General features: G+C 41.3%; 1 protein-coding gene across 2 annotated transcripts; it reads left to right on the top strand.

The window, feature by feature from the left end:
* Window positions 1–8: 8 nt before the first annotated feature.
* Window positions 9–27,813, top strand: prrt4b (proline rich transmembrane protein 4b). Of its 2 annotated transcripts, none has more exons than XM_076876197.1 (4): window positions 9–123; window positions 12,451–13,591; window positions 19,149–19,271; window positions 25,137–27,813. In XM_076876197.1, exons 2-4 carry the CDS (start codon window positions 12,544–12,546, stop codon window positions 27,167–27,169), a joined length of 3,204 nt encoding a protein of 1,067 aa, XP_076732312.1. In that variant the 5' UTR covers window positions 9–123; window positions 12,451–12,543; the 3' UTR covers window positions 27,170–27,813. The 2 variants fall into 2 exon arrangements, with proteins under 2 accessions (XP_076732312.1, XP_004548357.3); XM_004548300.4 differs by lacking the exon at window positions 9–123 and adding an exon at window positions 6,387–6,472.
* Window positions 27,814–27,857: the final 44 nt, after the last annotated feature.

Below are 27,857 nucleotides of genomic sequence, written 5' to 3'. Positions count from 1 at the left end.
CTGATCGGTAAAGCGTATTTCTGGAATATTATTTTTTTGTTGCTTCAAGTGCATTTTATGCAGTTTTTGCAAAGCTATATGTGGAAAGAAACCGTGACCTAGGACAAACTGATGGCATAAGATGTAAGTACAACTCCTCCGGTTTCATATGCAAAACAAATTATTGCGCTAGCTTATGTGGTTGCAGTGCTACCGGGATTTAAAAATAGTAATGCAAAATGGAGCGTGCCCGCTGCCACCGGCTTTAATAAAAAGAAAGAAAATAATGATTTTAGCAATATATGCAATGAGCACTTGGGGTATTTTCAAACTTCTATCCAGTCAACCTGATTACACTGGTTTCACCTCCAATCCTTCCACTACATTAGTCTTTTGCAGATATCTATGTGATTGAGGTATCACACTGGCACAAATTGATTGCTAACTAGTCTGTCCCAACCAATTTGTTTACAATAATTACGTTTTTCATTTGCTTCACTTTAAGCGATCTTTAAATTGTTGATGTTCTTCTGATTGTCCCAAATGCTTTGCCAAGGGCATACATTATAACTCTGTGAGCGCTCCAGTGAAAGTGAAGATAACACATTATTTACCCCACAGGCTTGTAGCAAAGAGTGTTGATTTGTCCACCAAGGTCATCTCCGATGCTCATCTAACAGCTCTAATCAGCCATATCAAATCTGGAGCAAAAACTGTGAACATCATAAGAACACACATGAGGATTGTACACACACCCACACCCACACAGAGAGCTTGATTATAGGTTGTATTGCATATTGGGCATCTTTATATTGGACTTTTCCCTCAGTCAGATTGTCTTTATGGATTATTTCAAAAGTTGTACTTCATCAAGACTCCCGCTGTTCCCCACATTGTCTCTTTTTTTTTCAGCGAATTGCAGATCACAGTAAGAAAAATGTGAAGCATTATTATCAAAGACGGGGTAAAAACAAGCTAACAAAATACACATAAAACATTCTTTTAGCAAAATAAGCACAAGTTCAAAAATCTAAATTTAGTAATTGTTTATGTGACTAAAAGTTTAGGGAGCTTTAAGATCTTGATCTTGGCGTGTAAACACACCGAGGAACCTGGGCTGGGTCCGTGCAGATGGCAGAGCCTCTAAACTACTCAGAGTGTCAATTGTTTTCTTTTTTTACGAGTCAAAGAAACTTTCTTTGACTCTCACAAATAGCTATTGTCCGGCACTTTCCGTCTGCTGGAGCCAGCAGACTGGTCAAGGAGAGGACCTCGGTTTGCGGTTACATGCATAACACGCTGAATTATAGGGTGTTTTTAAGACACAAGCTAGGCTTGGAAAGAGACAAACCAGTCCCTTTAACACACTAAAGGTCACTATCATTAGCACAGGAATATGTGTAAAAGTACATGATGCTGAGAGGTTATCTTAAATTGGAAAAGGAAGAGTATTTCGGTATCACAACAGGATACTGACAGACGCTTAAAGATGTAACAACAATGGACAAAGTAGGAATAAATAATCTGAGCTTACACAATTTTTATTGTTATTAATTTCTTTTAACAACAAATTTTCTGATTACAGTTAACTAGAAGCAAAATTGTAGAGTATGGTTAAGAATTCCTCTTAAAATTTCCAGGCAGCCAGAGAAACATCTTCACGTCTTATACAAAATATGGTTTACGGTCATATTAATTGTGTGTTGGACCTCCTTTTGCCTTTGCTTGCTATAATTCTTTGTCATATATACAGGGAGTGCAGAATTATTAGGCAAATGAGTATTTTGTCCACATCATCCTCTTCATGCATGTTGTCTTACTCCAAGCTGTATAGGCTCGAAAGCCTACTACCAATTAAGCATATTAGGTGATGTGCATCTCTGTAATGAGAAGGGGTGTGGTCTAATGACATCAACACCCTATATCAGGTGTGCATAATTATTAGGCAACGTCCTTTCCTTTGGCAAAATGGGTCAAAAGAAGGACTTGACAGGCTCAGAAAAGTCAAAAATAGTGAAATATCTTGCAGGGGGATGCAGCAGTCTTAAAATTGCAAAGCTTCTGAAGCGTGATCATCGAACAATCAAGTGTTTCATTCAAAATAGTCAACAGGGTCGCAAGAAGCGTGTGGAAAAACCAAGGCGCAAAATAACTGCCCATGAACTGAGAAAAGTCAAGCGTGCAGCTGCCAAGATGCAACTTGCCACCAGTTTGGCCATATTTCAGAGCTGCAACATCACTGGAGTGCCCAAAAGCACAAGGTGTGCAATACTCAGAGACATGGCCAAGGTAAGAAAGGCTAAAAGACGACCACCACTGAACAAGACGCACAAGCTGAAACGTCAAGACTGGGCCAAGAAATATCTCAAGACTGATTTTTCTAAGGTTTTATGGACTGATGAAATGAGAGTGAGTCTTGATGGGCCAGATGGATGGGCCCGTGGCTGGATTGGTAAAGGGCAGAGAGCTCCAGTCTGACTCAGACGCCAGCAAGGTGGAGGTGGAGTACTGGTTTGGGCTGGTATCATCAAAGATGAGCTTGTGGGGCCTTTTCGGGTTGAGGATGGAGTCAAGCTCAACTCCCAGTCCTACTGCCAGTTTCTGGAAGACACCTTCTTCAAGCAGTGGTACAGGAAGAAGTCTGCATCCTTCAAGAAAAACATGATTTTCATGCAGGACAATGCTCCATCACACGCGTCCAAGTACTCCACAGCGTGGCTGGCAAGAAAGGGTATAAAAGAAGAAAAACTAATGACATGGCCACCTTGTTCACCTGATCTGAACCCCATTGAGAACCTGTGGTCCATCATCAAATGTGAGATTTACAAGGAGGGAAAACAGTACACCTCTCTGAACAGTGTCTGGGAGGCTGTGGCAGACTGTGTCATTTAAATAATGCTCGGTTGTTTCTAAGGGGCCCAAAGTGAGCCAAGAAAATATTCTCCCTGCCCTTACATTACCACAACCAATTTAAACCATTGCTACACAACTTACTGTTCTTCGCTGACAGGACTGGTGCAGGTGTGGTCTTCTGCTGATGTAATTCATCTGCTTCGAGGTTTAATGTGATCCTACCTCACAAACCATCCTACCAGTTGTTTCTGCGCATGTGCTGTGTATGCGCACAACACAAAATTAGGTGGCAAACCGTCCTATCTTTGTGAGTATGAGCTCCAAGTATACTTTGAGGGGTAAAACTAAGTGGAAAACCATCCTGCCTTCATTAATATGAGCTAGAAGTATACTCTGATGGGTAAAGTTAAGTGGCAAACCGTCCTGCATACTTAAATTTATGTTGGAATTATTGTGTGACAGCAGAAATGTGCATAAACTGTTGGACAGTTTGCCAAAATAGGATGGTTTCTGCAAACCTTGATTGCAATGAGTTTCTTTTTTTTTGTTTGTTTGTTTTTTGTTATTATTGTCTTGCTTTGAGCTCAAAGCTGTTTATTTGCATGATGTAAGAGAATTTAAAGGAGATAACACAACAACACAAAAATGTGAATGAATAAAGGCTGAAAAAAGAAAAACTATGTGTTAGAATGCACATACAAGCTTTTTTAAAGTTGCCCCAGACGGAGTATAAAAATCAACTTAAAGGAGAGATCGGACTTATGCATTCAACATTTTGGCTTCTTATTCACTTCAAACGTGCTGACCTCAACTTTTAAAGGTCCAACAGAAATGTCAGACAATTTCTGTGAAGCAAAACCTTAAACTGCACACTACATAGCACTAGCATCTACAGTGTTTACAAAATGATTAGATTGTATGACATGAACCCTTCTCAAAAGTGTGTATTAGTACTCAGTATACAGTGTGCTTCTTCTTCTTCAGTCCGGTTTAGCATGGAAGATGCATTTGCTTTGTCAGTTCATTATACACACAGTACAGTAGGCTAAAAGTATATGGTCAGGAGGTCAGAACAACAGAGTACAGAAAAAGATATTTGATATAAAAATAGAACAATGCAATTCTAAGTAGAGTAAGTACTTGTAAGGAAACTGGTCTTTGATCAAACCAGGGTAAAGTGAAGGTGGTTAAAAATAGCAAGGAGAGCCAAGGTCAGATATGCTATTAAGGCTTTCTTGCCAATGCTGGTGGGTGACACTGGGGATGGGGCTTCATCTCAGGCAGGTCTACTCAGAAACCGTTCAGGAAATTATGTTTCCTAGCTCTGGGACTGGGCAGATTGTTCCTATTTTTAGGTACTTCCTGGGGATCACTGAGGCAAAGATCTGGGGAATGCTGTACCAAAGGTAATGCACAAGAGTAGCATCCTCTCTTTGGACACCATAGATGTCAATGGAGATTAAAAAAAAAGTGGAACCATTTCACAAAATGATGTGCTAAACTGGCTTAAAGGTCAAATCTAGTCAAGTCGTCAAGTCAAGTGCCTTTATTGTCATTTCAACCATATGTAGTGGTACAGTACACAATGAAGCGAGACAACATTCCTCCAAGACCATGGTGCTACATATAACATGTAACAGACAATTAGCAGAGGACTAAATAAAGTGCAAGCATGCAAAAATTGAAAAAACAAAACAAAATAAAGGGCTGCTGTCCCTTACCTTATGTAAGTGATGGTTATTGATAGAAATTATATATAAAAACTTAGATTTTAATGCAGAATTGCTGATATAATTTAGATTTAGTGATTCAGAGTTTTTGGGACCACCCTACTCTTTTCCAGCCTACCACACTCATACATAGAGCATAAATTTGCACTTATTATTTACTTTAAAGAAGTTGTAGATGGATAAAGACACACAAAACCACAAAAAGAAATTTACTGCAATGCCTGCAATTAATTAGCTGTTTTATAGGTTTCAAGTAGCCAGGTTTGCCGTGTTAGTTATTCTCAATCGATATGTTAGTTCTTGCTCAGAGTATGAATGGGAATTTTTTAAAGTTTAAAGAGCTGCTCTGTCGGTATTCTTGCCCGGCTTGTAAGGTGGTAAGCTTTAATTTTTGGACCAGGTAGGCAGAGCTTGAGACACTTTTGTAAGGATGCATGAACCAAGACTGAGCTACGAGGGAGCTACTGCACACACTTAAGCTTTTTATAAAAGCTTCATCAGTTGAATGTCAAATCACCTGAGGGTGCTGAAGCCCTACACTGATTAAAATGGACACAGCATAAAACACAGGTTAGTGCTCTCTAGGCAGGTAGCTTGCAAAGGGGCTTGTAGAGCTAGCACCAATTGTAGGTATGCTAAAGCTAACTAAAATAGCAGACCCTATCTGAGATTTTTGAAAGGATGTGTAGAATCTGACTGAGAGCTAAGCTTGACTTATATCACTAACACTACACATCTGTTTTTGGCAGTCTACAAATTGTGGGCGTTGCATCAATATGAGACAATGATGTACTTTAGGACTGATGTCCAATGACAGCATGCACTCCCAAAAAGACCTGCAACAAAATTTAATTAAAACAGTAAACATCTGTTTTACTCTTTTAGTTAACACAAACAGAATCTTTCAAAGTGCATATATTAAAAGAGTCTTTGGACCTAAACATGTGATTACAGGCCAAATCAATTGCTGAGGTATGTGGCTGGAAATGTGGCAATGCTGGGGGAGAAAAAAGGCAGGGAAACGAACAGATGTGAGAGTTCTGCTGGCATTTACAGCTCACAAATGTCGGGTAGAAAATAGTGGCAACTTCAAAAACGTTTGAGGAAAATGTGGTAAACTGTTCGACTTGTTTACAATTTGTATCCGCCTTTCTCGTGTTTCTGCACAAGTTGTATTTTGTTAAAGCAGTGTGATTGTGTAACCAGTTAGTTTATCCTGCCAAGAAATGATATAATACTAAAATATCATTAAATACACACGTTGACATTAAAGTGTCAATAGAGAGCAAAAGAGGAGGAGGTCAAAGTGGATGAATGGGTCAAGCTGTTACAAAGGAGACTGCTGTAATCCCGCTCACACCTTAAACCTCCTCACACCTTAGTTACAAGGACGTCAGATCACATTTGGGTTTTACTGGAGGACAGCTTGAGGACACTAAGAACTTAACATAATCTGAACACGTGCTTTGAGTCTGTGTGCTTGTGATTGTGAAAAAAACATCCTCATCAGCACCATCAGTGATATTAGTTCTGGCATTAAAAACTGCTGCAACTGGATACCAGCAGCTTTTTGCCCGTGTGTGCGCATTCATGTTAAAGGCTGTGTCTGTCATTTTTAAGCATGTGTGTTTGTCCGTGGCTGCGGGTCATCTCCGCTGAACAATTTGCCCAGTGAGGTGTGACCACAGGCATTGTGATGGTGGCCACACAGTGGACTACAGATGCAAAGAGTGAGAGAGATAGAAAAATACAGAGAGAGAGAGAGGGAGCGAGAGCAAGTGGGAGGGAGGGTGGGAGACTGGAACTCTGTTCCACACAGGCAAACCTACATAGGCTCAGAAACACGATCTCGCCTGCAGCACTCACACTCGAACACCGCTGGCTGTGGATCTTATTTCATACATCTGCGGGTAAGCACCTGACATGTTTTCACCGTCCTTTTCCTCCCTCTGTCTCTCTCTGTATGTGTATTTTAATCAGGTGGTCTTGACCAATAATAAGGTGTGTGTGGATATGACTCCTATAATGCAGGCAGTTGCATGCTGGTATACACACTCTAGCTGCAGTTTTACACACTGATACACACAAACATACTGGATTTCATCAAACATATATAAGATGAAGGGTTGTGGTTGATGCTGGTGTGCAGATTCTTACTAACATCTGGATTTCAAAGCTGAGTAATGGCTAAATATATGTGTATGTGTGTTCCTGTCAGTGAGGCGTCTGGATAAATCTGACATATAAAGATGTTGGCATCTGCAATTTTCACTCTTGTGATTTCGTTTAGCAGTTGTATCTATTTTCACTCACTTTGTTTTAGAAGGGTGTGCAAATGTATGTATGTGCGCTTTGGAGTTAGCAAACCAGCAAATGCTCTTGCAAGAATCGATTGGGTTTTTTTTTTTGAGTGTGTGTGTTTGTGTGTCAGACTGCCCATTTACATGTGAGAGCAACACGCTCCAAGAAGCCAAACAGCGTAATCCAGAAGGTGTTCAAATTCCTGGGATTAACAAGACGTCTTTGGCTTCAGCTGTCACCATGGCAAAGGCAGCCTGTGGAAAGCCTGTGTTTGAAAGCGTCCTCTATAATAAGCGGGTTCACTGCATTCATCAGCTCTAGAGCTAACACAAGCATTAACCCACTACAATGTCATTCTCAATCAAGAGATTGATGAGATCTATCTCAGGGCTGGTCAAACTGGGATTTTTTTTTAAAGAGGTGGTATTTAGAATACATTAGAAAAATACATTAGAAAAATACATTAGAAAAATACATTAGAAAAAGAATGCCAGAACCAAAAGATAATGCCCTGGAGTGGAAGCCCTGCAGGTGAAAATGGCAAGGAATTAATCTTGTTTGTAAATACAGTGACTCAGGATGTTGTTTGGTTGTCAAGCCAACGGGACTCGGTTGGGAGTCCAGCTTATGATGCTGCCTATTTGGACACATGTGGATGGGTTTAGCTATTCTTAGACATGAGAACAGCTCTCATTATGGTCAATAATGTCCAGGCACTATTGACTGGTTGCACAATTCCATTTGTGCACATGTTGCTGCGAACACATTAGTTACAGTCTAGGACAACAGATGGAGAAATTATTTTTAAAATGATGACAAATGTGCAGCACGGTGGCACGGTGGTTAGCACTGTTGCCGCACAGCAAGAAGGTCCTGAGTTCAATTCCACCATCAGGCCGGGGTCTTTCTGTGTGGAGTTTGCATGTTCTCCCCGTGTTTGCATGGGTTCTCTCCGGGTACTCCGGCTTCCTCCCACCGTCCAAAGACATGCAGCTTGTGGGGATAGGTTAATTGGATAATCCAAATTGCCACTAGGTGTGAATGTGAGTGTGAATGGTTGTCTGTCCCTATGTGTTAGCCCTGCGACAGACTGGCGACCTGTCCAGGGTGTACCCCGCCTTTCGCCCTATGACAGCTGGGATAGGCTCCAGCGCCCCCTGCGCCCCTGAAAAGGATAAGCGGAAGTGAATGGAAATGGATGATGACAAATGAAGAAAGCTTCAAATTAAACAGGGGCAACTGTAGCTCAGGAGATTTGATGGTTTGATCCCTAACTCCTGTAGTCTGTATGTCCTTGAGGAAGATACTGAAGCTCACATAAGCGCTTGCTTATAGATTTATCACTTCTCTCCCTGTGTTGTTGCAAATACTGAATGATTGTTTATAATATTAGGTTTATCACAAGGAAATTTGTCTTACTTCCCGATCTAATAGAAATAATGCAGATTTAATGCTGCTTCCCACTGTGTCTGACTTCTTTGTCTCCTCCAACAACAGTTCCTCTGGTTGCCGGAGCCTAGAGGCAACTAGTCACAACACGGGTGTTTTGTCACTATTCTATAGGCTCTGTGCAATCAGAAAATAGCAATTTAAGGCAAAAGGGTTGCGCAGTTAACGACAGATCTTTTAAAAATTGTCTGGGAATCTTAATAAAATTCTCGCTTGTGCTCTTTTGTAAACATGACTACAGTCAGCAGGTGGTTGACCTAGGCTACTGTGAAGACAGAAACTTTGCTTTGCCTAAAAGGTTACTATTTCCTGGCCACAGTTATTAGCCAATCACTGCTAATTTGAATAAAAACACTGTATGGCATCATGGCGACGTAACCACACACAAGATGTTGAAACGCTACTATGGAAGCAGAATTGCAAGTTGAGTTAACTGAGTGATTTCCTTTTTTTTTAGTTTGCAGTATTGTTATGGCATTTAATGCCACAGAATTCTTATTACACACCATGAGCAAAGACAATATAGTAGTTGTGAAAGATAATAAAGAATAAAGGAGGGTAAAGTATCTGAATATTTGCATATGAGGCTCTAAAGCACAATAACACAAATTTTTGATAGTCACACATTCAAATCATCTTGGTTGTTCAGTGCCTGCTTGATATGGAAAGCCTTCTAATTCCCAAGATTTAAAAAAAAATCCTTTCAAATTTAATACTTAAGTTTGCTCTTTAGATGGGAGAGTTACATTTGAAAAACAGAGGGCCCAAAGGCACGTGGGAGGACGCACGTGCACTTGTATGCTATTGCACCTACACATAACCATGGAAATAATACTAGAGTGAAAACTAGGGCTTGTAAATATGTACACCCACACAGCAGACTCAGAAAACAACAACGATCACACACAACAGTAGCCATTTGCAGGGAGGTAAATTACTCCATTATCCTGGACTATGTCATTGATCCTCAGACCTTCCCGCGCTCATAGAGGGTTTGTTAAATAGTAATGACGCTGGCTGCAGTCAATTCATCTCTATTCGCGACTGCCCTCGCCATTTCAATCACTCTAGAAAGACCCAAGCCTCCACTTCAGTTACAAGGTTTATATTTCTTGTTTGATTAACTTAAACAAAATTTTGAGTGCACTGATAACAGAAGGGGTTGTCCTGCGATAGTTCCAATTAATTTAGAAACAGCATATGTTTCATGGAGAAACGTGCTGCACCACATTGAAAGCTGACTGCGTGTCAGGTAGCTAATGGTCCCAGAGAAAATATGAGGTATGTGCTTTCTTGTAAACACAGACACGCTGAGACTAAAATGAAAGCCAGGAGTCTGTTGACAGAGTTAATAAAAGAGGTTCTGGGCAGCAAACTAAAATGAGCATCAAGGAGACTGCCGCAGAGTTCGCTCTCTTGGACTAACAATGTCACAATCGAATGTCAACACGGTGTTGTTCTTCTCCTCGCCTGCCCTTGTCTCTTGTTCTCGGTCCATCTTTCTCTATCTCTGCTCCGTTGAGCACACTACAGTGCCAGGCTCCCCACCATCTTTGTCAGGAGCAGTGAGACAAAACGCCAGCAAAATAAGAGAAGGGACTTGCATATTCCCCACAGCCACTTTTTTATAGCTCCTTTCCACTTGCTCGACTGCCTGTCAAACAAGACAATGCCTACAGCAGGCGTGTATTTGATGTGGGGAAGAATGGTAACAGGAATGTTAAAGGCAGTGGCATTAAAGCTCAAGCTGAGTAGGATTTTGGAATAATTGGTGGTTTGTAGTAAGATTATAAGATTGTTTAAATTTGACTCTGACAATTTGTGGTTGAACATTACTTGTAGGCTGCTTTGTTTACATTTTAAAGCTTCAGTTTGGCTTCGGTTTTTATAAGGTCATGTGAGAACATGCACATGAAATGTGTCACCCGCAAAGAAATACTACATGACTGAAGTTACCCTCACCTGTAAACTGCTTTATGCTGTTAATTATCACCGCTCTCATCTTTTTTTCTTTTCTTTTTTTGGCTCTGACAAACTTATTTTCTCACCACAAACCAAATTTCCGATGAATGGAGCAGCCCATCTGCCTCATTGGTCCTTTAAACTTTAAGGCACTTTAAAACTTTGTTGGAAAGAAAATGTTTATTTTGAAATATAGTTAAAAATGAGGAAACACAGTTGCTAGAAACACACATTCAAACGCATGCAACCTTTGCTGTGTATCTCCTGGACATCCTCTGATATTATGACTTGAAAGGTAATTTTAAAATTTTTCGTATGTTAGATGCAAGAATAATCCTGATGTTGACGAATATGCATGAAAAATGTCTTAGTTGTTTAATCCAAGATCTAGCAAAGTATGCTTTGAATTGCTTAACTGCTTCCGGTGAATGGCCTGAAAAAACGATATCATAGTAAATATCATGATTATTCGAGAACTGTGCAATCGCTACGCTAAGGAAAGCGATCATTTTACACTCGACATGAGCCTACATGAGTTTCCCATTTACCACACTGCAGGATACTAAATGAAAGTGATACTGAAGTGAAATGTGAGAATGTTAACCAAAATAAATTATATATACTAACCCGCTGTGTAAATAATTGATGATTTATACATCAAATCAACAAAAGGGCAACTAGGGATGAAAGATAATTTGCCCCATGCTTCAACTAGATGTTTTTCCCTTTCTCTAAGCCTTTAAAAACTGCTGTCAGAATGTCTTGAAGAATTCAGGAGAGTGCAAGCGTGGGTGTGTGGATCTACTACAGAACAGTACATGTAGGCGAACAAGTTGTACTAACATGCAGAGTCAGATCCATATTCATCTACAATCGTATCACTCATATCACTGCATGCATGAAATGCGACTGTCTGCAGGTTGGCTGGGGCAAGCTCGAACACACAGCCATCTAAAAACATTCTCACCTCCTTGGAATTGGATTTTCCTGCTGTTCAGTCAAAATGCTAAAAGTGGGGAGTGTGTGGGAAGCTTCATGTTTGCCCCCCCCCCCCCCCCCTTCCAGTTCTCAGTCTTCATATCTAAGCATCTGACTGTGTGCTCTGGCTGATTTCATTCCTTCAGGCAGGGAAGAGAAGGGTTGATGGCTGGACAAAGCCCTGCTTTCCTGATCAGTGGAAGTAATCCAGAGACATCGGGATAAGCAGTGGCTTATTGATCTAAATTGTATGCGTGCTAAAGAAAATGGCAACACTTGAGAGATCAAAGTTAACAGGCAATGCTTTGAAAAAAAAGAGGGATTTAAATAAACTTGTCATAGCGGAAAAGAAAAGCTGACAATGAAGAGGAAGTGTGACATGCCTGATAAAAACAACGAGAGCACGGTAGAGAAGCTTGACTGTGATAGCAGTTTTCTGTGAATATTGATGCTTTTTTTTAAACTCCCACACAAAAAGACCTTTCTCCACTGCTTTAAAGAACAAATAAATCTGAGATTGAAAGAGAGCAAGACCAAAGCTGGGAGTTATTGAGGAGGGAGTTAAGTAAGGCTATGCATACAGGTTGTTGTTCTCACAGGGGAAATTCCTTGGGTGCTCCAGTCTTTTCACTGAGGCAACAGGCTAGTGACTTTGAACTATTCAATGCTCCACAAAAGAATAAGTGGTCTTTCTATTCTTCTCAGAGTCTAACCTCCCCCCAACCCAACTCTTATACATTATTTCTCAACCACTCCTTATAGAGGAGGATGTATATGAAAGGAGTTCCTTCTCGAATTCATCAGTCCATGTAACAGCCCAACTGCTGCGACACAGTGAGCATGCGAGCAACAGCATGACATAAATACTGACCACGGCATCTGACAGAATACCGCTAATTGTGGGGTGTCCATAATACTTAAGCTCTTGTTGTGATTTGTGGCGGCTGACGTATTTTTTAAGCCTGCTAACTTCAGCAGTCGTTTGTAATGAGTGGCATCGTTTCTATACTTTTTTTTTTCAAGAATTTGCTTTACAGTCTGGAAAAACAGATCAAAAGCAGGTCATGCTCTAAGAAAACTCAGCCTTTCAAAAAGTGAACACATGCAAATTCTATCAAGTTTTCATCAACTCAAATTTAGCCGCCAAAGAGTGGATGAAAAGTGTGTCACTGATGTCCTCTGTGTTCTTGTCTTCTAGGCCATATTTGCTGGCAAGCCAGCCGGACCCATCTCAGGGAGCAGGAGAATGGAGAACAACATGTGACGGATCTGCACACCACTTGTCGAAAGCATGCTTCGCCTCCACTGGACCTTGGCATTCTTCTTTTGGTATTTTTTGTTACTTCACAGAGAGGCTGCGGCTGACGAAGAGGCCCCCTGGGGATCGACGGCATCAAGTGAAAAGCCACCTGAAGATAAAGTCAGCTCGTATTGGTGGGCCCCGGCTCTGTCGAAGCTCCCTTCCCTTCCCAAACTGCAGTTCGGTATTCCCTTTTATGGGAGTTCAGATAGTAAAGAAGAGGTAGCTGCAGTGACCACACCTGCCAAAGGGCTGACAGAATCAAATGATCAAGCCCAAGAAGGCTCAGGATCTGGAGACGAAAGCATTTTTGAAGCATCTCAGTCACCCACCACTTTGACTCAGGGGCTCCTAACCAGCGTGACTAAGATAAGAAGCGAATCACCTCCCACAGGAACATCAGATTCTCCACACAGCAGCATAGTTCTGAGCGACAATGATACTCTTGTTTCCGACTCCTACTCTCCCACAAGCGTCTCTATCAGAAACACTCTGTTCACCAACAGTCCCACCAGCACTAACGCTCCTGAACAGAATGCAACACATACCCACCCACCATGGGACACAACATGGGTAGCTGAGCCCAGCGCGAATGCCACTGCACAACACCTTCAAGAGAAACACAGTGTTCCTCTGGCAAATGAAGATTTTTCTCCAGAGATCCCTTCAACAATAGCACCAGAAACCACAGTTCCCACTGCCTTGACATGGGCAGTAGCTCAAACCACGACAACAAACCCAGGACTCGTGGAGACCGCACTGACCATGGGACACAATCTGGGGCCGGCTGCTCACACTGCTACCCCAGAAACAATATTTAGCAGAGAACCACAAGATGCATCTGTTAGCATTACCCTCCAAGCTGGAGACTTCACTACATCAGAAGTCCACACAACTCAAAGCAGAACTGAGGCCTGGTCGTGGGCCATGGCAGAGGAGCCAGGGGTAATGTCTAGTGCCCCGGGGATCGATCATAAACCAGTCCTGGAATCCACAACAAGCACAACTCAGATCCAAAAGGTTAACTTACCAATTGGAGGTAAGCAAAGTTAAATCAATAGTAGCTGGATTGACTTGAAAGATGTGATCAATCATGTGTTGACAGGTCTTTAGTGTTCAATAAATGGCTGTCAAAAAGGCTGCAGACAGATTGGCTTGATCGATGACATGTTTGACATGGCAAGAAGTCAAAGGTCAGAAATTTGCATAAAACCCAGATCCAGATGAATCCTTGTAAACAGTCACTGAATACGAGATGGGAATCAGCATTAAAATTATTACACGATATTCAGCATTTGATAAATGGATTGCATCTAACTGCCAGCGTGATGATGGTTTTGAGACATGAGAGTTGCTTAATAAGTAAAGCAATCAAAAACACGTTGAAACCATTGACAAAATGACACGTCTTCATTATATTTCCAAAGCATCAAGGGAGAAGAAATGATCAGAATGTGTTGAGTAAAGTGTTGTGGGTGGTTAAAATGAGATTTCAAGTGTTGTGTTGTTGTTTACTGGTTAAATCTATACCCCAAGTTAATTTCACATTGCACAATTGCTTCCAGTGAGTAATTTGGGCCACCCTACTAAAAGAAACTATCTCTTTAACCACCTATAATGTGTTTTCATCAGCAGATCAACTCCAACATTGTCTATGCTAAAACCAGAAAAGGGAGGTTATTTTGTCTAAATGTTGTGGGGGTTGCTGTGTGAGGAAGGGGGAAGAGGAGTTGCTCTCCTCGTGCGTATAAAGCGAAAGATGTTAATCTGAAATAGCTTCTGGTAGCCTTTATGTCGCAGGAGACCCTGACACGACACCGAGGCAATACTTTCTTATCCCTGGCCCATCCCCCAACCACTGGTGGCAGTCTGGGGTGTGAATACTTAACGAGCCCTCAGAGGGAGATCCTCCTCCAAGTACAGACACATTCATCATGTGGGGTCAAAGGTCGGCCCTGAAAATGATGAGTCGATTATTCTCAGCAGTTGTTTGGTGGATGGGTACACACAGCAGTGTCCTAGCTTGTGTAGGACACAACTATTTTCTGTTTCTGCAAATAGACCAGATATATGTTAATGTTGGAATTTACTTCAAATATAATTTTTAAGTTGTTTATAAAGTACAATTCGGCAAAAAACTTAATCGGGATGAAATTGTGTTACTTGATGTTCTTATAGATTCACTGTCCTAATGTCATTTTTTGGATTTAGTTAATTTAAATCACTAACTGAATACATTTTAAACTTAACTTTAGATACTCACCAATTACAAATATATTTAAATGCTGCGGTGTTTATACTTACCTATTAAAAAAACATCAGACTTGCCATTTGAGTAGTTTTCCTCCAGTTTTTGTATTTTGTGTGTTTATCACAAAATTGTAAATGTCTTCATTTGTAATTTTCTGCGCACTTTGGTTCTTCAAGCTCAAAAGCTCAAGATCAGCCTTTGACCTTGAAATGCATTTGTTTTGCCTTGTGCTGTTTACAGATTTGAGAATAGATTTTTGAGCTTCATCAAGATGCTGTGTTGTTATGTTGAAATCTTGAGATTACAGTTCTTCCATGAATGTTTTTTTCCACAACAGCAGTGTTGGAATGCAACCATTCCCAATCCCATATCACCCAGTCTGCTTTGGCTGACAGTTATTATGTTTTGTCTGCTGTGATCAGTATTGTCTGCACTTGTTTTTCAGCTGTGCGTGGTGTGGTGGGATACAGCACAGAAGGTGGGTGGGGAGGGCTGCTGTGTTCATGTATCAGTATTCTAAGCGCACGCTCAGCGAAACCACCGCCTCTCCTGTGGGACCATCCGCTCGCCGTCGCTGTTCATGGATGCTGAACATGCTTCTTGCCATTTAGTCTCCTCCCTCCTCTCTTGTGGCCATGTATATTCTCTCTGTACAGACGCAAACCCCTGTCACCTCGTTTCATGGATAAAAATGTCGGCTGTTGCTTTAAAGGTTGAAAATGCCCTGACGAGAAGCTGAGAAGCTTCTGATCATTCACAAAGAAACGTAAACCAGTAACATAAGACTAATTGATGTGCTAGTGGACTGGAGTCATGCAGTGTTTAAATTATTACACGTTACCAAAGGACACAAGTGGAGATTAATAGGAAACTAACAGCATAGCAGCTCTGTGTTATCATACTTTATCCTGATGTGAGCATGCTATCTGTGTACTGTCATTTATTTGAAAGCTGCATGGGGTGAATTGTTTCAGGTGTTGGACACCTTCGCCACAAAAGGAAAAAAAACAGGGGGGGGGGGGGAGTTACATTGATCGAGGGAGCGTTGCCCTTGAGGAGGCTGTCAGGTGTAAAAATAAAACAGCAATGAAAACAGCCATAGCAAGGTCAATTATGAGAAGAGAAAGTGGGGGAAAGAGAACTGAGGGGTGAAAGTGTTGGTTTTCTCAAACCACTGCTGCTAATTTTCATCCAAAAATCTGTCTTTTACCCTGCTGTCTTTCCCTTCATCCCTGTTTCCATTACCGCACTAACAGTCATTGGTGAGTCTAGACCCTTAGCACACTCCATTAATACCTGCAAGGATATATTGTCTCTGTGATCCAAGCACTGTACCCAACTACTAAAGCGTGGCCAATGACAGAGTAATTGATTATGGAAATGGATACAGAGCATGTGACATGAATATCTGATGGCCTTTTATAGATTTTACATGGAAAATGGGCTTTAGTGCAAATAGAGAACACTGCTGGGGCTTACATATTATGCTAATCTTCTCAGGCTTTACCAGCCTGGTTTGTTTCTAGGATTTGACTCACAACTCTTAGGCTGAATAAACTCCATGAAAAGAACTGGCTGAGGAACACATATTAAGCAATGGGGGTGATTTATTACTCTAGCCCAGACTGATTTTAAAGTAAGAGATGCTCTGGGTTCCTGTGTAGCTGCCTTAAAGATGAACCAAATTAGCAACAACGTGATGCAATTTTGTGCAAGTAAGTCACATTAGAAGCAAAATTCAAGATGAGAAACTTTATTGCGCCACTGTTATGAAACTAATTATTAGTACATTTCTTACAAACCATTGCATTCATTCGTTTCATCAAGTCACACAAGGCTTTTATAGCTAAGGAGAGAGTAATGGAGTGCAACATCATCTCCTGTTTATCATTTCTGGTAGCTAAAGATAAAGGGAAGCTCCATCATCACTATACACTGTGTTATTGTGGTACACTTAGACTCGCCACGGCCGCTAATTATGTTTATTTTTATTTTGGGTGGCCATAAATGAATTGAATTATATGAAGCTATAGCCTGTGGTGAGGAAGGCACTGAGACATTCCTTTTCTGCTGTGACTGAAAAGCAACTGAATGAGACTTTAAGGTCACGGAGACCAAAGAAAATTATGGATGTACTAATTAGGTAGAGGCATACATGATAAGTCAGCAGAGGTGTGGAAAGTTGAGCTGTTCAATAAGAAAAGTGGAAAGTTAGCACATCCATAGTTAGCTCATACATCCCTGTCAACTGTCTACTGTTTTATTTTGCAATTTCAGCAGTCGCTTTAAAAAGCTGGTCATCAGTTTGTGATGAGCTACAGATATGAGTGAACTCTCTCGTCACTCTCTCTTCCTCGTTTTTAGCAGATCTTGTTTGACATTGTTATTTACTCGCTGCCTGCACTGCAGATCTGTAGTGATTTAGATGTGGCGTACACACACATAGTATTAGCTCCCTAAAAAATCAAAATTATGAGTTGAACTTAACTGTGAATATTTTTACAACAATCAGAATAATAACAAAATTGCAGTGAGAATATATTGCTTACATTTCTGGCAACACAAAGTAATTGCCCGCTAAACCTAATAACTGGTTGCATCACCTTTGGCAGAAAAAAACTGCAATCAAGCATTTGTGACAACTGGCAATGACTCTTTCACATCGCTGTGGAGGAATTTTGGCCCACTCGTCTCTGCAGAATTGTTTTAATTCAGCCACATTGGAAGGTTGTTGAACCTCATGCCAAATCACCTCAGTCGGATATCAGCCTGGACTTTGAGTAAGCCACTCCAAAACCTTTATTTTGTTTATATGAGGCATTCAGAGGTGGACTTGTTAGTGTGTAGGAAAATGAGGAAAAGTGAGGCCTGCAGTTCTTTAGATGTTTGTGACCTCCTAGATGAGTCACTGATGCAGTCCCTGAGCCTGGTTGTGCCTGGTTTCTTCCTGTTAAAAGACAGTTTTTCCTTTCCACTGTCGCCAAAGTACTTGCTCATAGGGGTTCATCTAATTGATGGAGTTTTCTCTGTTTTCTCTGGATCACTGCAGTGTCTTCACCTTAAAATCTAAAGCATCTTGAGGAAACTGTTGCAATGATTTTGCACCATATAAATAAAACTTAACTGAATTGATTTGCTGTCCCTTGCCTGGCTTCCACAAACAGAGCTAGACCAGAGAAAAAGCCCAGGACATACACAGAGTTTTATACTATTATTTTAAAACCTCATAATGTTAAACATTAACAAGCATAGCAAGCGTATGTAATGAAATAAAAAGGTAATGTGTAACATGTCCTCATCAAATACAATATTTTTTCCTACTAATCATTTGTTCAGATAGACCGCAATATAATAACATAAGCAAAGAAGACACTTAAAACTTAAAATACAAACTTGTAGTGTGAGATACTGCTGGGCGTACATGAGCTATATTGTCTCTCTTTTTTTTTCTTACTCTTTTTGGCTGAACTGTAGCTCTCGCTGTGTGAAACCGATTTATTGTAGGACTTTTTAAACTAACAGATGACTCGGGTACTATCTGCTTGACCTAGATTAGTCTCTAAGATAGAAGGCATTGCCTTGTAGCTGTTCTGATTTTTTTCACAACTCATTATCTTCCACTTTATTTGGTATTTATTTTTTCATTAATATTAATTCTGAACTTATAGCCTAAAACTGTACCTGGTATCCCTGGCTTCATTACATAGTCAGCTCATCCGGTTTTCCCAACAGGTTTATTCAGCGCTCTAAATCTTTTCTTCTGTCTTTGTGACTGTTGTAACACACAATTCCTGCGTGGGTGGCTAACTATGAAAATATTTTGTGATTCAACCATACTGAGCTAAAGGGTTGAATAATGCCATGTGTAGTAATAACTACACATGGCATTTTGTGTAGTTATTAACATTAGCACTCTCTCGCCGTCTTTCTTGCATCATTTTTCCTCTTTGTCTCCTTTATGGAACGCAGCAGCTCTAGACACAGTCTGGATTTGCAGTGGACCAGGATGTACACACCCATGCACATACACATAAGGATGTCAATGTAATTAGACCACACAGGCCTATTCCACTGTGCTATGCTATGGATGACTGAATACAACTAAGTGGGTGATAGGCCGATCCCTGACAGAACTGGGTTAAGAAATATAGTTCTTCCATTTGCTACAGTGTTAAACCTCAGATGTGCTTTGAGCAGAGAACAGAGAGGGTTAAGTTTTCTTTTGGGTATGCTAATCTCTTTAACTCAGACTACTTTAAAGATGCCAGTGCTATTTAAAATGCTATTTTAATTAAATTGATCACTTTGAGATCTCGCCTAGGTTAAACTGCACGTGTCTCCCCAGATCTGCCAGGCAAAGAGGATAAGGAGGATGAGAAAGGTGTGGTTCAGTCGACTGCAGACAATGATGGTGACATAAGTTTGGCAGGCATTTCCACGCCGTCCAATGAGCTGCAACAACAGACAGGTGAGCAAACACATCCCTCGAGATGTAAACAAACACTGTCTTCCTTCAAAAATCGAATCCATTTTAGAAGCATGTGTTTGCACTGTCATACTGTTAGGAGGACAAGCAAAAGTCTGCATGCTGTTACTTTCAGAAGCCATCCTCTAAATGTTTGCGTATGTGTAAATCTGTCAGAAGACTGGGAGAAACAATTACCTGCATCCATTGCCTCAGGCTACTAATTGCTTCCAATGGGAGGGGGGGAAAGTGCTCATCCAACAGATAGGGAGCAATGCCCAACCACTGAACAGACTTCTAGGTACTACTTCTAAAATACACAATTATTGATCCAATGATAACAGTTTCTATTACAAAAATAAAATACACAGTAGTGCAAATCTTGCTGGCCAATGATTATCATCATTAGTCATCTTTTTGCATTATAACAAAGCAATATCCACTTTTGAATTAAATAAAGAGAATGAAAAAAATAGAAATAAATGCATTAATTCTACTTGGTCGATGTGGATTTTTTTTTTATGCTACAGTTGTCTGGAACCATGCTGTCAACAGTTTTTAAAAAAAGTAATTTAGAAGCATTTGCATCTACTTCAAACATTTCCACATGTCACTGGTTTTTATTAATAGCACGAATCTTTACAGCTCAAACAGGCAAAGTCTGATGGAAGCATTTTGGCAAGCGAGTACACATAGAATAGTACTCACTAGGAAATCCAACATTGTAGGTCACTGTGGTGCTAATAAATAATAATAATAGCAGCAATAACAATAAGAATGCCTAGGCTATACAAAGAACACGCTACAACTGGATCAAACCTCTTTTCATCGCCTCACTTCACATTAAAAAGAAAAAAATCAGATCAATTGTAAGAATGTGTTACAGTATAAATGTGAAATTCACATATTAGTCTAATTATTTGTGAATCATATACAGCTGATTTCTGATCAGATATCTGTTGAAGAGATTCACTTTCAGCCCACTTCACAGAAGCAGCTGTAACCCACATTACCTCACCCAGAATAGCCAATACTGTCAAGTGGTTTTCAAAAATAGACTTCAAATGTGCCACCTGCTGAATATGGCTCGCAAGTAAGTAAATGAAACAATAATATTACTAGTGTGCATATCTGTTATTTAATAGTGTTCTCCCTAAAGCAAAACAAAAAAAACAAGGAAGAAAAATAAAATAAAATAAATGTGCTGATGAGAATGTCTGCTCCGCATAAAGTTATCGTAAAATCAGGCCCGCTGCATTGTGTAGAACTGTTTAAGTGAGAGATAAAACCTCAGTCGTACAGGTCCCAGCACAACTGGCCCCTCCTTAGTATGCATCGGATTTCTCCATGAGCTCCCACGAAATTACTTTTTCTGAAGTGAGCCAAATTGAAGATGAAGGCGATCAGAAGAAAACTACATGGTTCCCTTAGTTTAGTGATACAGAATCAACATGCTGTGAGTTAAAGATGGGCGTGGGGTAGCTGGAGTCCACGTATCATCAGAAGAACCCTTCTACTTCATTATCTTAGCTGGTAGACATGTGAGGCACCTCAGGTGAGACCTTTGAAAAAATATTGCCGTAAACAGTTTATTTTGGGACACCACGAAACAAACGATAGCGTAAAATGAAACAATAGACGTTTTTATATCGTCATCTGATATATATCGTTATATCGAACAGCCCTAGCTACGGGAATGCCAGTTGGTGGATTGGTCGACTCCTGAATGAAATGCTACTAGTCTAAAAAGTAGAAATCTTCTAAACATTTGTGACTTTCCCCTACTTTTTTCCCAAGCCCCACCTAGAAGTTCACATCTGTGGATTTGGAACTCGACTGGATGATTTAAATACTTATGTTGCATAAAATCCTGAGTGTAAACCTCCCTCACTAGAGTTCTGGTTAGAGAATGGAAAATAAATCGGAAATCTCTTCTCCCTTGCGGCACTGTCTTGTGACAACCATAAGTAACCTGCACTGTTGCCAATTAACTATAACGACAAGCAGCTTGCTGCTGTCACATTTTCGAAATCTGTTGTTGCTACTGCAATGAAGGCAAATAATTATTGTTACATAAGCTGTCACATAAACGGGAGAAGATGCGAAAATTATCCATTCATTCAGATTCGATGCCTTGTCTTTGTGCGGAGGTTTTGTCTGAGCTCCAGAGGTGACACAGCTTTATTACTGAACGTTGCCATGCTAACACAAAAATGCTGAACATTGTGAAGTATGGGAGCACTGCCACTGTAAGCATTTTACAGTAGTGTGCTACCATTAACGGCGAGCTCAAAGCACCATCGTATGTCTCACAGAGCTGCTCATTTTACATCTGTGATCCCAACAAGCAGAACAATTCTCAAGTAATTAAAAGATTATACTTTGTTTTTTAATAGTTCTAACCCCTCAGAGTCCACAAAAGACCTCTTGAAGTCTTTCTGTGTAAAAGGTTCCCAGCATAAGAGGCGAGAGTGTGTCAGAGGCAAGAGTGAGCAGCCGCCGGCACATACCAAACCCTCCTGAGGCCGCTCAGTCGGCCAGCAGCTCAGATGGGACTCTTATTGACATGAGGAAACAAAACAGGGCGATCATTCAATACCCATCACGTTTTCCACTCGGCCTGCCTCAGTGGAATCCAAGTCATTGCCCTGGAAAGCAGACAAGTGGGCACACAGGTCATTGACATAATGCATATACTAAAACACACCTACTTTATCAGTGGCTGCCACATTCAGAATGTCTGCAGCCATGGGTTTGTTTAATACTCGAACCACATTTCCCACACAGCGACTGTGTTCTGTGATAAGATGACATAGTTGGAGTCAGTGCGAGTACATAGACTGTTTCTATGCTGCTAGTGCGATAACTTTTACAAGATTAAACATAATTTTATCTTATTTTTATTTGATAATAATGAGTGTGTAAGATTTGTTTGCTTGTTTTTTGCATTTTGCACTGATGCAACATGGAATTTGAATTAACCAGTTAACCAATTATCATTTCACTACACTGGAGAAAGGGTTACTGCTGACCTTGATTAATCTTTAGATATTTATTTATGCTTGCTGCATTGCACCAGTGCTTGTCAGCCCACCACATTTGTCCGGACTTGAATATCGTGTTACAGACATTACACATTCCCAGACAATGACTTCTAATGACACTAGTGAGCGCTGACTTTTCCTATAATGGCATCATGAGGTTGACTTTTGCAGCACTGAGTGCTGCACAACTAATATTGCATGTCTTTAGCATTCCCGTTTTGTCAGACTAGCAGTCCAAAAGTCAAGGGTACTGTAAATATAATGAGACAAAACAGGGACTGTTATGAAAGTAATAAATGTTTGACCACTTCGTGTTATATGTCAAAAAGGTGGTTTTATTTCTGTCCTTTTTCTAGGCAGATAATCAAGATTTCCTTGGAGCGCTTTCAAATTTAAAGCATGTCGCTGTTCCACACCCATCGGGGCTTGTGTTTATAATTCAGCCATTCTGAATTATGGCAAATTAAATGTCAGCATGGAACAGGATGTTTAGTTCTATTTTGCTTAGCAGACTTAATGGTTGCACAGCTTGTACTTAGCAGAGCAGAATGTGGTGTGAAAGTGCTGACTGCAGACTTGCACATCTAAATCTCTTTCCTGCTCTTAATAATCCAGCATCATCATGAGAGAGAGAGAGGGAGAGAGAGAGAGAGAGATGTGTAACAGAGCCACGTTGAATGCATCTTGCTATTAAAGCTTCATTAAGACTTAAGTGAAAAAAACAAAACAAAACAAAGCCACTCACAAAAATCGATCCTTGCGTTTCCGCCCGCTGCTCTGGATCAGCTCAGGGTGTGAAATAAAACTGCTGCATCACATTTAGAGATGCAGAAGTGAGCCTGCGGTGGGCTCGTATTTCCTCAGGCTCAATGTTTTCATCAGTACCTGGGGCTGTGACTCAGCACTGAGGTCAGGAGATAAATGTGAATAATGACAAAACAAACACAGGCAAACAGCAGAGAGGTGCTTTTGCTAAAGCGCTTGTGAAAGTCCTTTTCTGCTCATAGGGATCTGATGATGGCTTTGTTCACAAGTAGCTTACAAATCCATGTAAATGCAAGGATTCACACCCCAAAATGAACGCATATACAGACACAGGTTTTATGGAAAGCACAAAATAAAGGAGTTTTCACGTTGGAGCAAAAAAAAAAACCCAAAAACTGCTATTTCCATCTGGAGCTGCTGACATATTAAACGTAATAGAAACTGCAGCTGCCATACATTGAATCTATATACTTGGAAAAACACCAGGAAAAGCACAAAAATAAAGCATGGGAAGAGACTTGTAAAACTCAGGGCTGTCAAAGAGAAAAGTGGATTTGGTAAAGAAAACTGTCCCTGTTCAGAAATAACAAGCCCACCTATGGGAGTTTCCCTGTTTGCAGGCGGGAGTCGAAGGAAAATCAAAAACAAAAGAATGAATTAGGTGACCAGGACAGGGTGGGATGGGAAACGCAAGAATATAACCCATAAAAGACATGTGAGAAAGAGTTCAGAAAACCACATGAATTCCGCTTTTATTTTTACTTAGGAAACAAATTAGACATCTTCGGCCTATAGGCAAAGATTTGGGGGGGTTGCGGTTCTGAAGTCTACACATTCATGTTCTTAAACAGGCATTTAACATTACCACCGGATATAATGGATTCTCCAGTTAACGCTAGATGGGTTTCAATTACTGTTGCAGACAAAAGTAGTGGGAGTGCCTTTTATCTGCACTTGGGCAATATTTGAATCAATAAAAACATCACTTTCTGACACGTAAATGATTCCAAAATATATCTATGAGTGTGCACTACATTAAATCTGCCTGCTGTGTGATTTAATAGGCTGTCAGTTTATCCTGCCCATTTGTCCCTGTCTCTGTGGTCTCTTTTAGCACCTGAATTTTTATGGTGGAGTTATTGTCTCTGATAAGCCTGCAGCAGAATGACTAATGATCCTGTGTGTGTGCGTGCAAATCCCTGATATGCAGTTAGAAGCTGTTTCTCTTCAGCTGCATTTGAATACATATTCTTTATAAGCTTCCATTGTTAGCATGGGTCCTTCTTTTTTGTTGTTGTTTTGCTTTTTTTCATGGTGAACGCAGTATCGGTTGTGCTTTATGAAAAAGAACAAGCACCAGTTTGTGGAGCTCAGTGATGCAGAGACTAGAAGGCCGAAAAAATGTTTGTCTGATTGCCCATCTGTGAGGCATTATGCTGTGTGAAGTGCCTTATGTACATCCTTTTCGAGTAATTGAAGTACATAAACATGTACAGGGTAGATGAGCTTTGCAGACGTCTCTGCAAATTTTGTACAAACACACATATGCATGGCTACTCCTTAATTTACAAAGCCAAGCCACTTCCTTTGCAGTGCTAAAACATGTCTAACAAAATCACAATTAACTATAGCTGCATGGAAACTCCAGATGGCTTACGTAACGCAAGAACTAGCTCTTGTGGTTCGGAGTGGGCTGATCTCACTCACACACACTCACATCACACACCCACACTCAGCCACACATGCATACCTCTGCTTTTGGGCCTCGCTCGGTTTGAACAGCTTACAAGATTTTACACAGGATTAGCACATTAGGAGAACGTTCCCCATCCTGGGCCCGAGCCCATTTGTGTTCTGACTCTGATAGTTTTACTATTAAATGCTTCTGTGTATTCTCATTAGAACTCCATTAGTGCATTTTCAAGTGATATAAAAGTGTCCGTACATGTTTACAGCTACTGTCAATTCAAAGTTTATGCATTTTCTTTTTCTCTGTTTTTATGAAAACTCATTCAGTTATTAATGTTCCAGAATCATCTCTACTTTTTTCTTTTTATAGACCTTCCCCGTGAAACTCCCCATATACTTCTGTATACTGAAGACTGGATGTCCACCTCAACCAACGTCGCTAAAGAAGGCTGTAATCGCTCCACCACCACGTGGGATTCCACAACCTACATGGACATTAAGCCCACAGAAAACGCCACTGTCATCAACCAGTCAAGTAGCCCCTTTCTGATCCCAGCTCCACCGATGTTGGTGCCCTTGTACACGGACTGGAACAGCGCTATGGCCACGTGGGGCCTGGCCTGGGAGGCCCACATTTACGGCGCTGGTTGCGTCTTTGCGATGCTGACGATTGCCTCAGCACTGAATCTGCTCTTCTTACCACTGCGATGCCCAACTGGTTGTGGCTACTTTGCTCTGGTTAGCCTGTTCCTATTAGCTGCTGGTTGTACCAGGTCCTTCTCACTCCTGTATGATGCCTATGGCCACGAGGACCGCCTACCCTCCACAGAGGCCTCACTGATGCTCTACGAAGCACCGTTTCCCTGCCTCACTGCAGCTTTTGGTCTGGTTTTCCTTCTCCTGTCCATGCGCTCACGGATGCAGCTTTCCTACTCGGCCTTTCAGAGACCCTGTTTCCTGGCCTGCCTGGTTGTCCTGCATTTTGCAGCTGCGTTCGGTCCAGTTACATTTCTGAAGTTCTACCAGCAAAAGCCTCCTCTGTGCCTCTTTCTGTCACTCATCTCCCGGGGAACCTTTGTGGCACTGGCAACTTTTCTATCAGCTGCCTATTTTGTGTTCTATATCTACGTGCGGGCAGACTCGAAGCACATCTATCACCTGAATAACACATCTCCAACGCCTGCTGAGCGCTACAACCGCTGCCCTTTTGCTGAAAGCAGGGAGTGGGATCGTGCTGCTGCAACGGTGTGTCTTTCAGCATTGTTTTCATTGGCGTGTGCAGGACTTCAGTTATACGCAATGCTCAATGCAATGGGTGTTGTGGGTGGAGCGGAGGTCTTCCATCCTTGGCCGTGGTGGGCGTTCCAGTTTAGCTGCAGACTCTGTGAGCTCGGGGTTTGTCTCACCTTAGCCTTAGTGGTTGCACAGCCAGTTTATTGTTCTGACCACCTTCCAGCTGCTGGAAGTTGTTGGACCGAACTGTTGGCATCCAAGTCACCCATCCTGCCTGGGAGCTACCAATGGACCCTGAGTCAGCAAGAGAAGCTAGCTATTGTTGACACTATTGGACTTGGAGAGACTGAGAGTCTCCCGCTTTACACTCTGGTGGATGAAAGACTTGGCAGCAGTCTGAATGGCCTGGACCTCCTCTACCACAGTAACCGGGCTTTGGCTTACCGAGACCTGGACATGGATTTACAGAGTTCAGAAAAACCTGAAGATACAGGTGGCAGAGAGCCTTCAGGTGCATCTTCATTCACCAGTGACTCCACTGCAGACCTACGTCCACCTTCACCCATCAACCTACGTCGCAGCATAGATGAGGCGCTCTTCAGTGAAGCCTTGTTTCCCATGAGCCTCTTCAGCCCTGCTAGGCCTTTTCAGTGCAGTGACCAATCAGTAAACAAGCACTGGACACTTCCCAGCAACGGACTCTGTGATCCCGTCTCTGCCGACGCTGGCCTTTATCGGACCTCCTCCTGCGTGGAGATAGCCTCTCAACCCCAGCCACCCGAATCTGAGGGTAATGGTGTTGAAGGTGCTCCGCCATCTCCCTCCCTGAGCTCTTCTTCCAGCTGTTCATCACCTGAACGATGGAGGGGAAGCTCTTCCTCCTCTTCCCTCTACCGAGCCTCTCTTGGAAGCTCGCTGGTCCTCTGCGCAAGCCCAGAGAGACATGCACGACAGCTTCTCCAACAAGGCAGCACGGGTAACGTGGCATCCTCTGGCCACCAGGGCCATGCAGACCTGCAGAGGCACTATCACACATTGGGAGCAGCCTCACAAGAGAGCCTGGATCTAGACACGTCGACAGAGGCAGACCGATCTGTCCAGGAGGAATTCATCAGTGTTTGCAGACAAATCGATGCTTTGAGCATCTGCAGTGAGACTATTGATTTATGAAGTAGTCTGGTCAAATGAGGGTTATACTGAGGACTTTAGGGTGACTACTATGTGCAGCAAGCTGACTGTCCAGGAATTTTACAAATTGATAGTGCATGGTTAGCGGTGTATACACTATGGAAGAGCTACAGCTGCCAAAATATAGTTTTTGAAAGGCTTTGTTATGTGGTAAAAAGATAAAAGGGTCTAAGTGCCAAGAATGTCAAAAGCCAAATGGCAATTTGTAACTTTTACATGTTTGATAAAAGCAAGTGACATTTGATACAGTCGTTTAGTGAGTGGTGATCTAACAAGAACTGATTTGTACAAATAATTTTATCGCATTCCAACATTCCAATAGATAGTACTGTGAGTGAAGTAAGCACTTATTAAATACTACTGAAGTCAGACTCCTTCCAGTTCTACAAAATCATCAGTCAAGTATTTCAAGCTTAAAAAACAAAAACATACCACTAAGCTACGCATTTGCAGTTATGATGCAGCAGTGCCCTCTACCGGTATTAAGCACAAGCTATTTGTCACATGCTTCTATATAAACAATCCAGACAGCATATTAATGACCAGCTTACTAACTTATTTATGTTTATCTATAACTTTGTCAACATATTGTTTAATAAAGATTTGTTTTTATAGTAAGTTTGCTTCTTTTATATCTTGAAACAAATAACTTGGTTCATACAAAAAGACA

Source organism: Maylandia zebra, linkage group LG17 (assembly GCF_041146795.1).
Source record: "Maylandia zebra isolate NMK-2024a linkage group LG17, Mzebra_GT3a, whole genome shotgun sequence".
Classification (NCBI taxonomy): domain Eukaryota; kingdom Metazoa; phylum Chordata; class Actinopteri; order Cichliformes; family Cichlidae; genus Maylandia; species Maylandia zebra.
The sequence above is the reverse complement of the archived record's forward strand: the minus strand, read 5'-3'. Positions and strand labels throughout refer to the sequence as shown.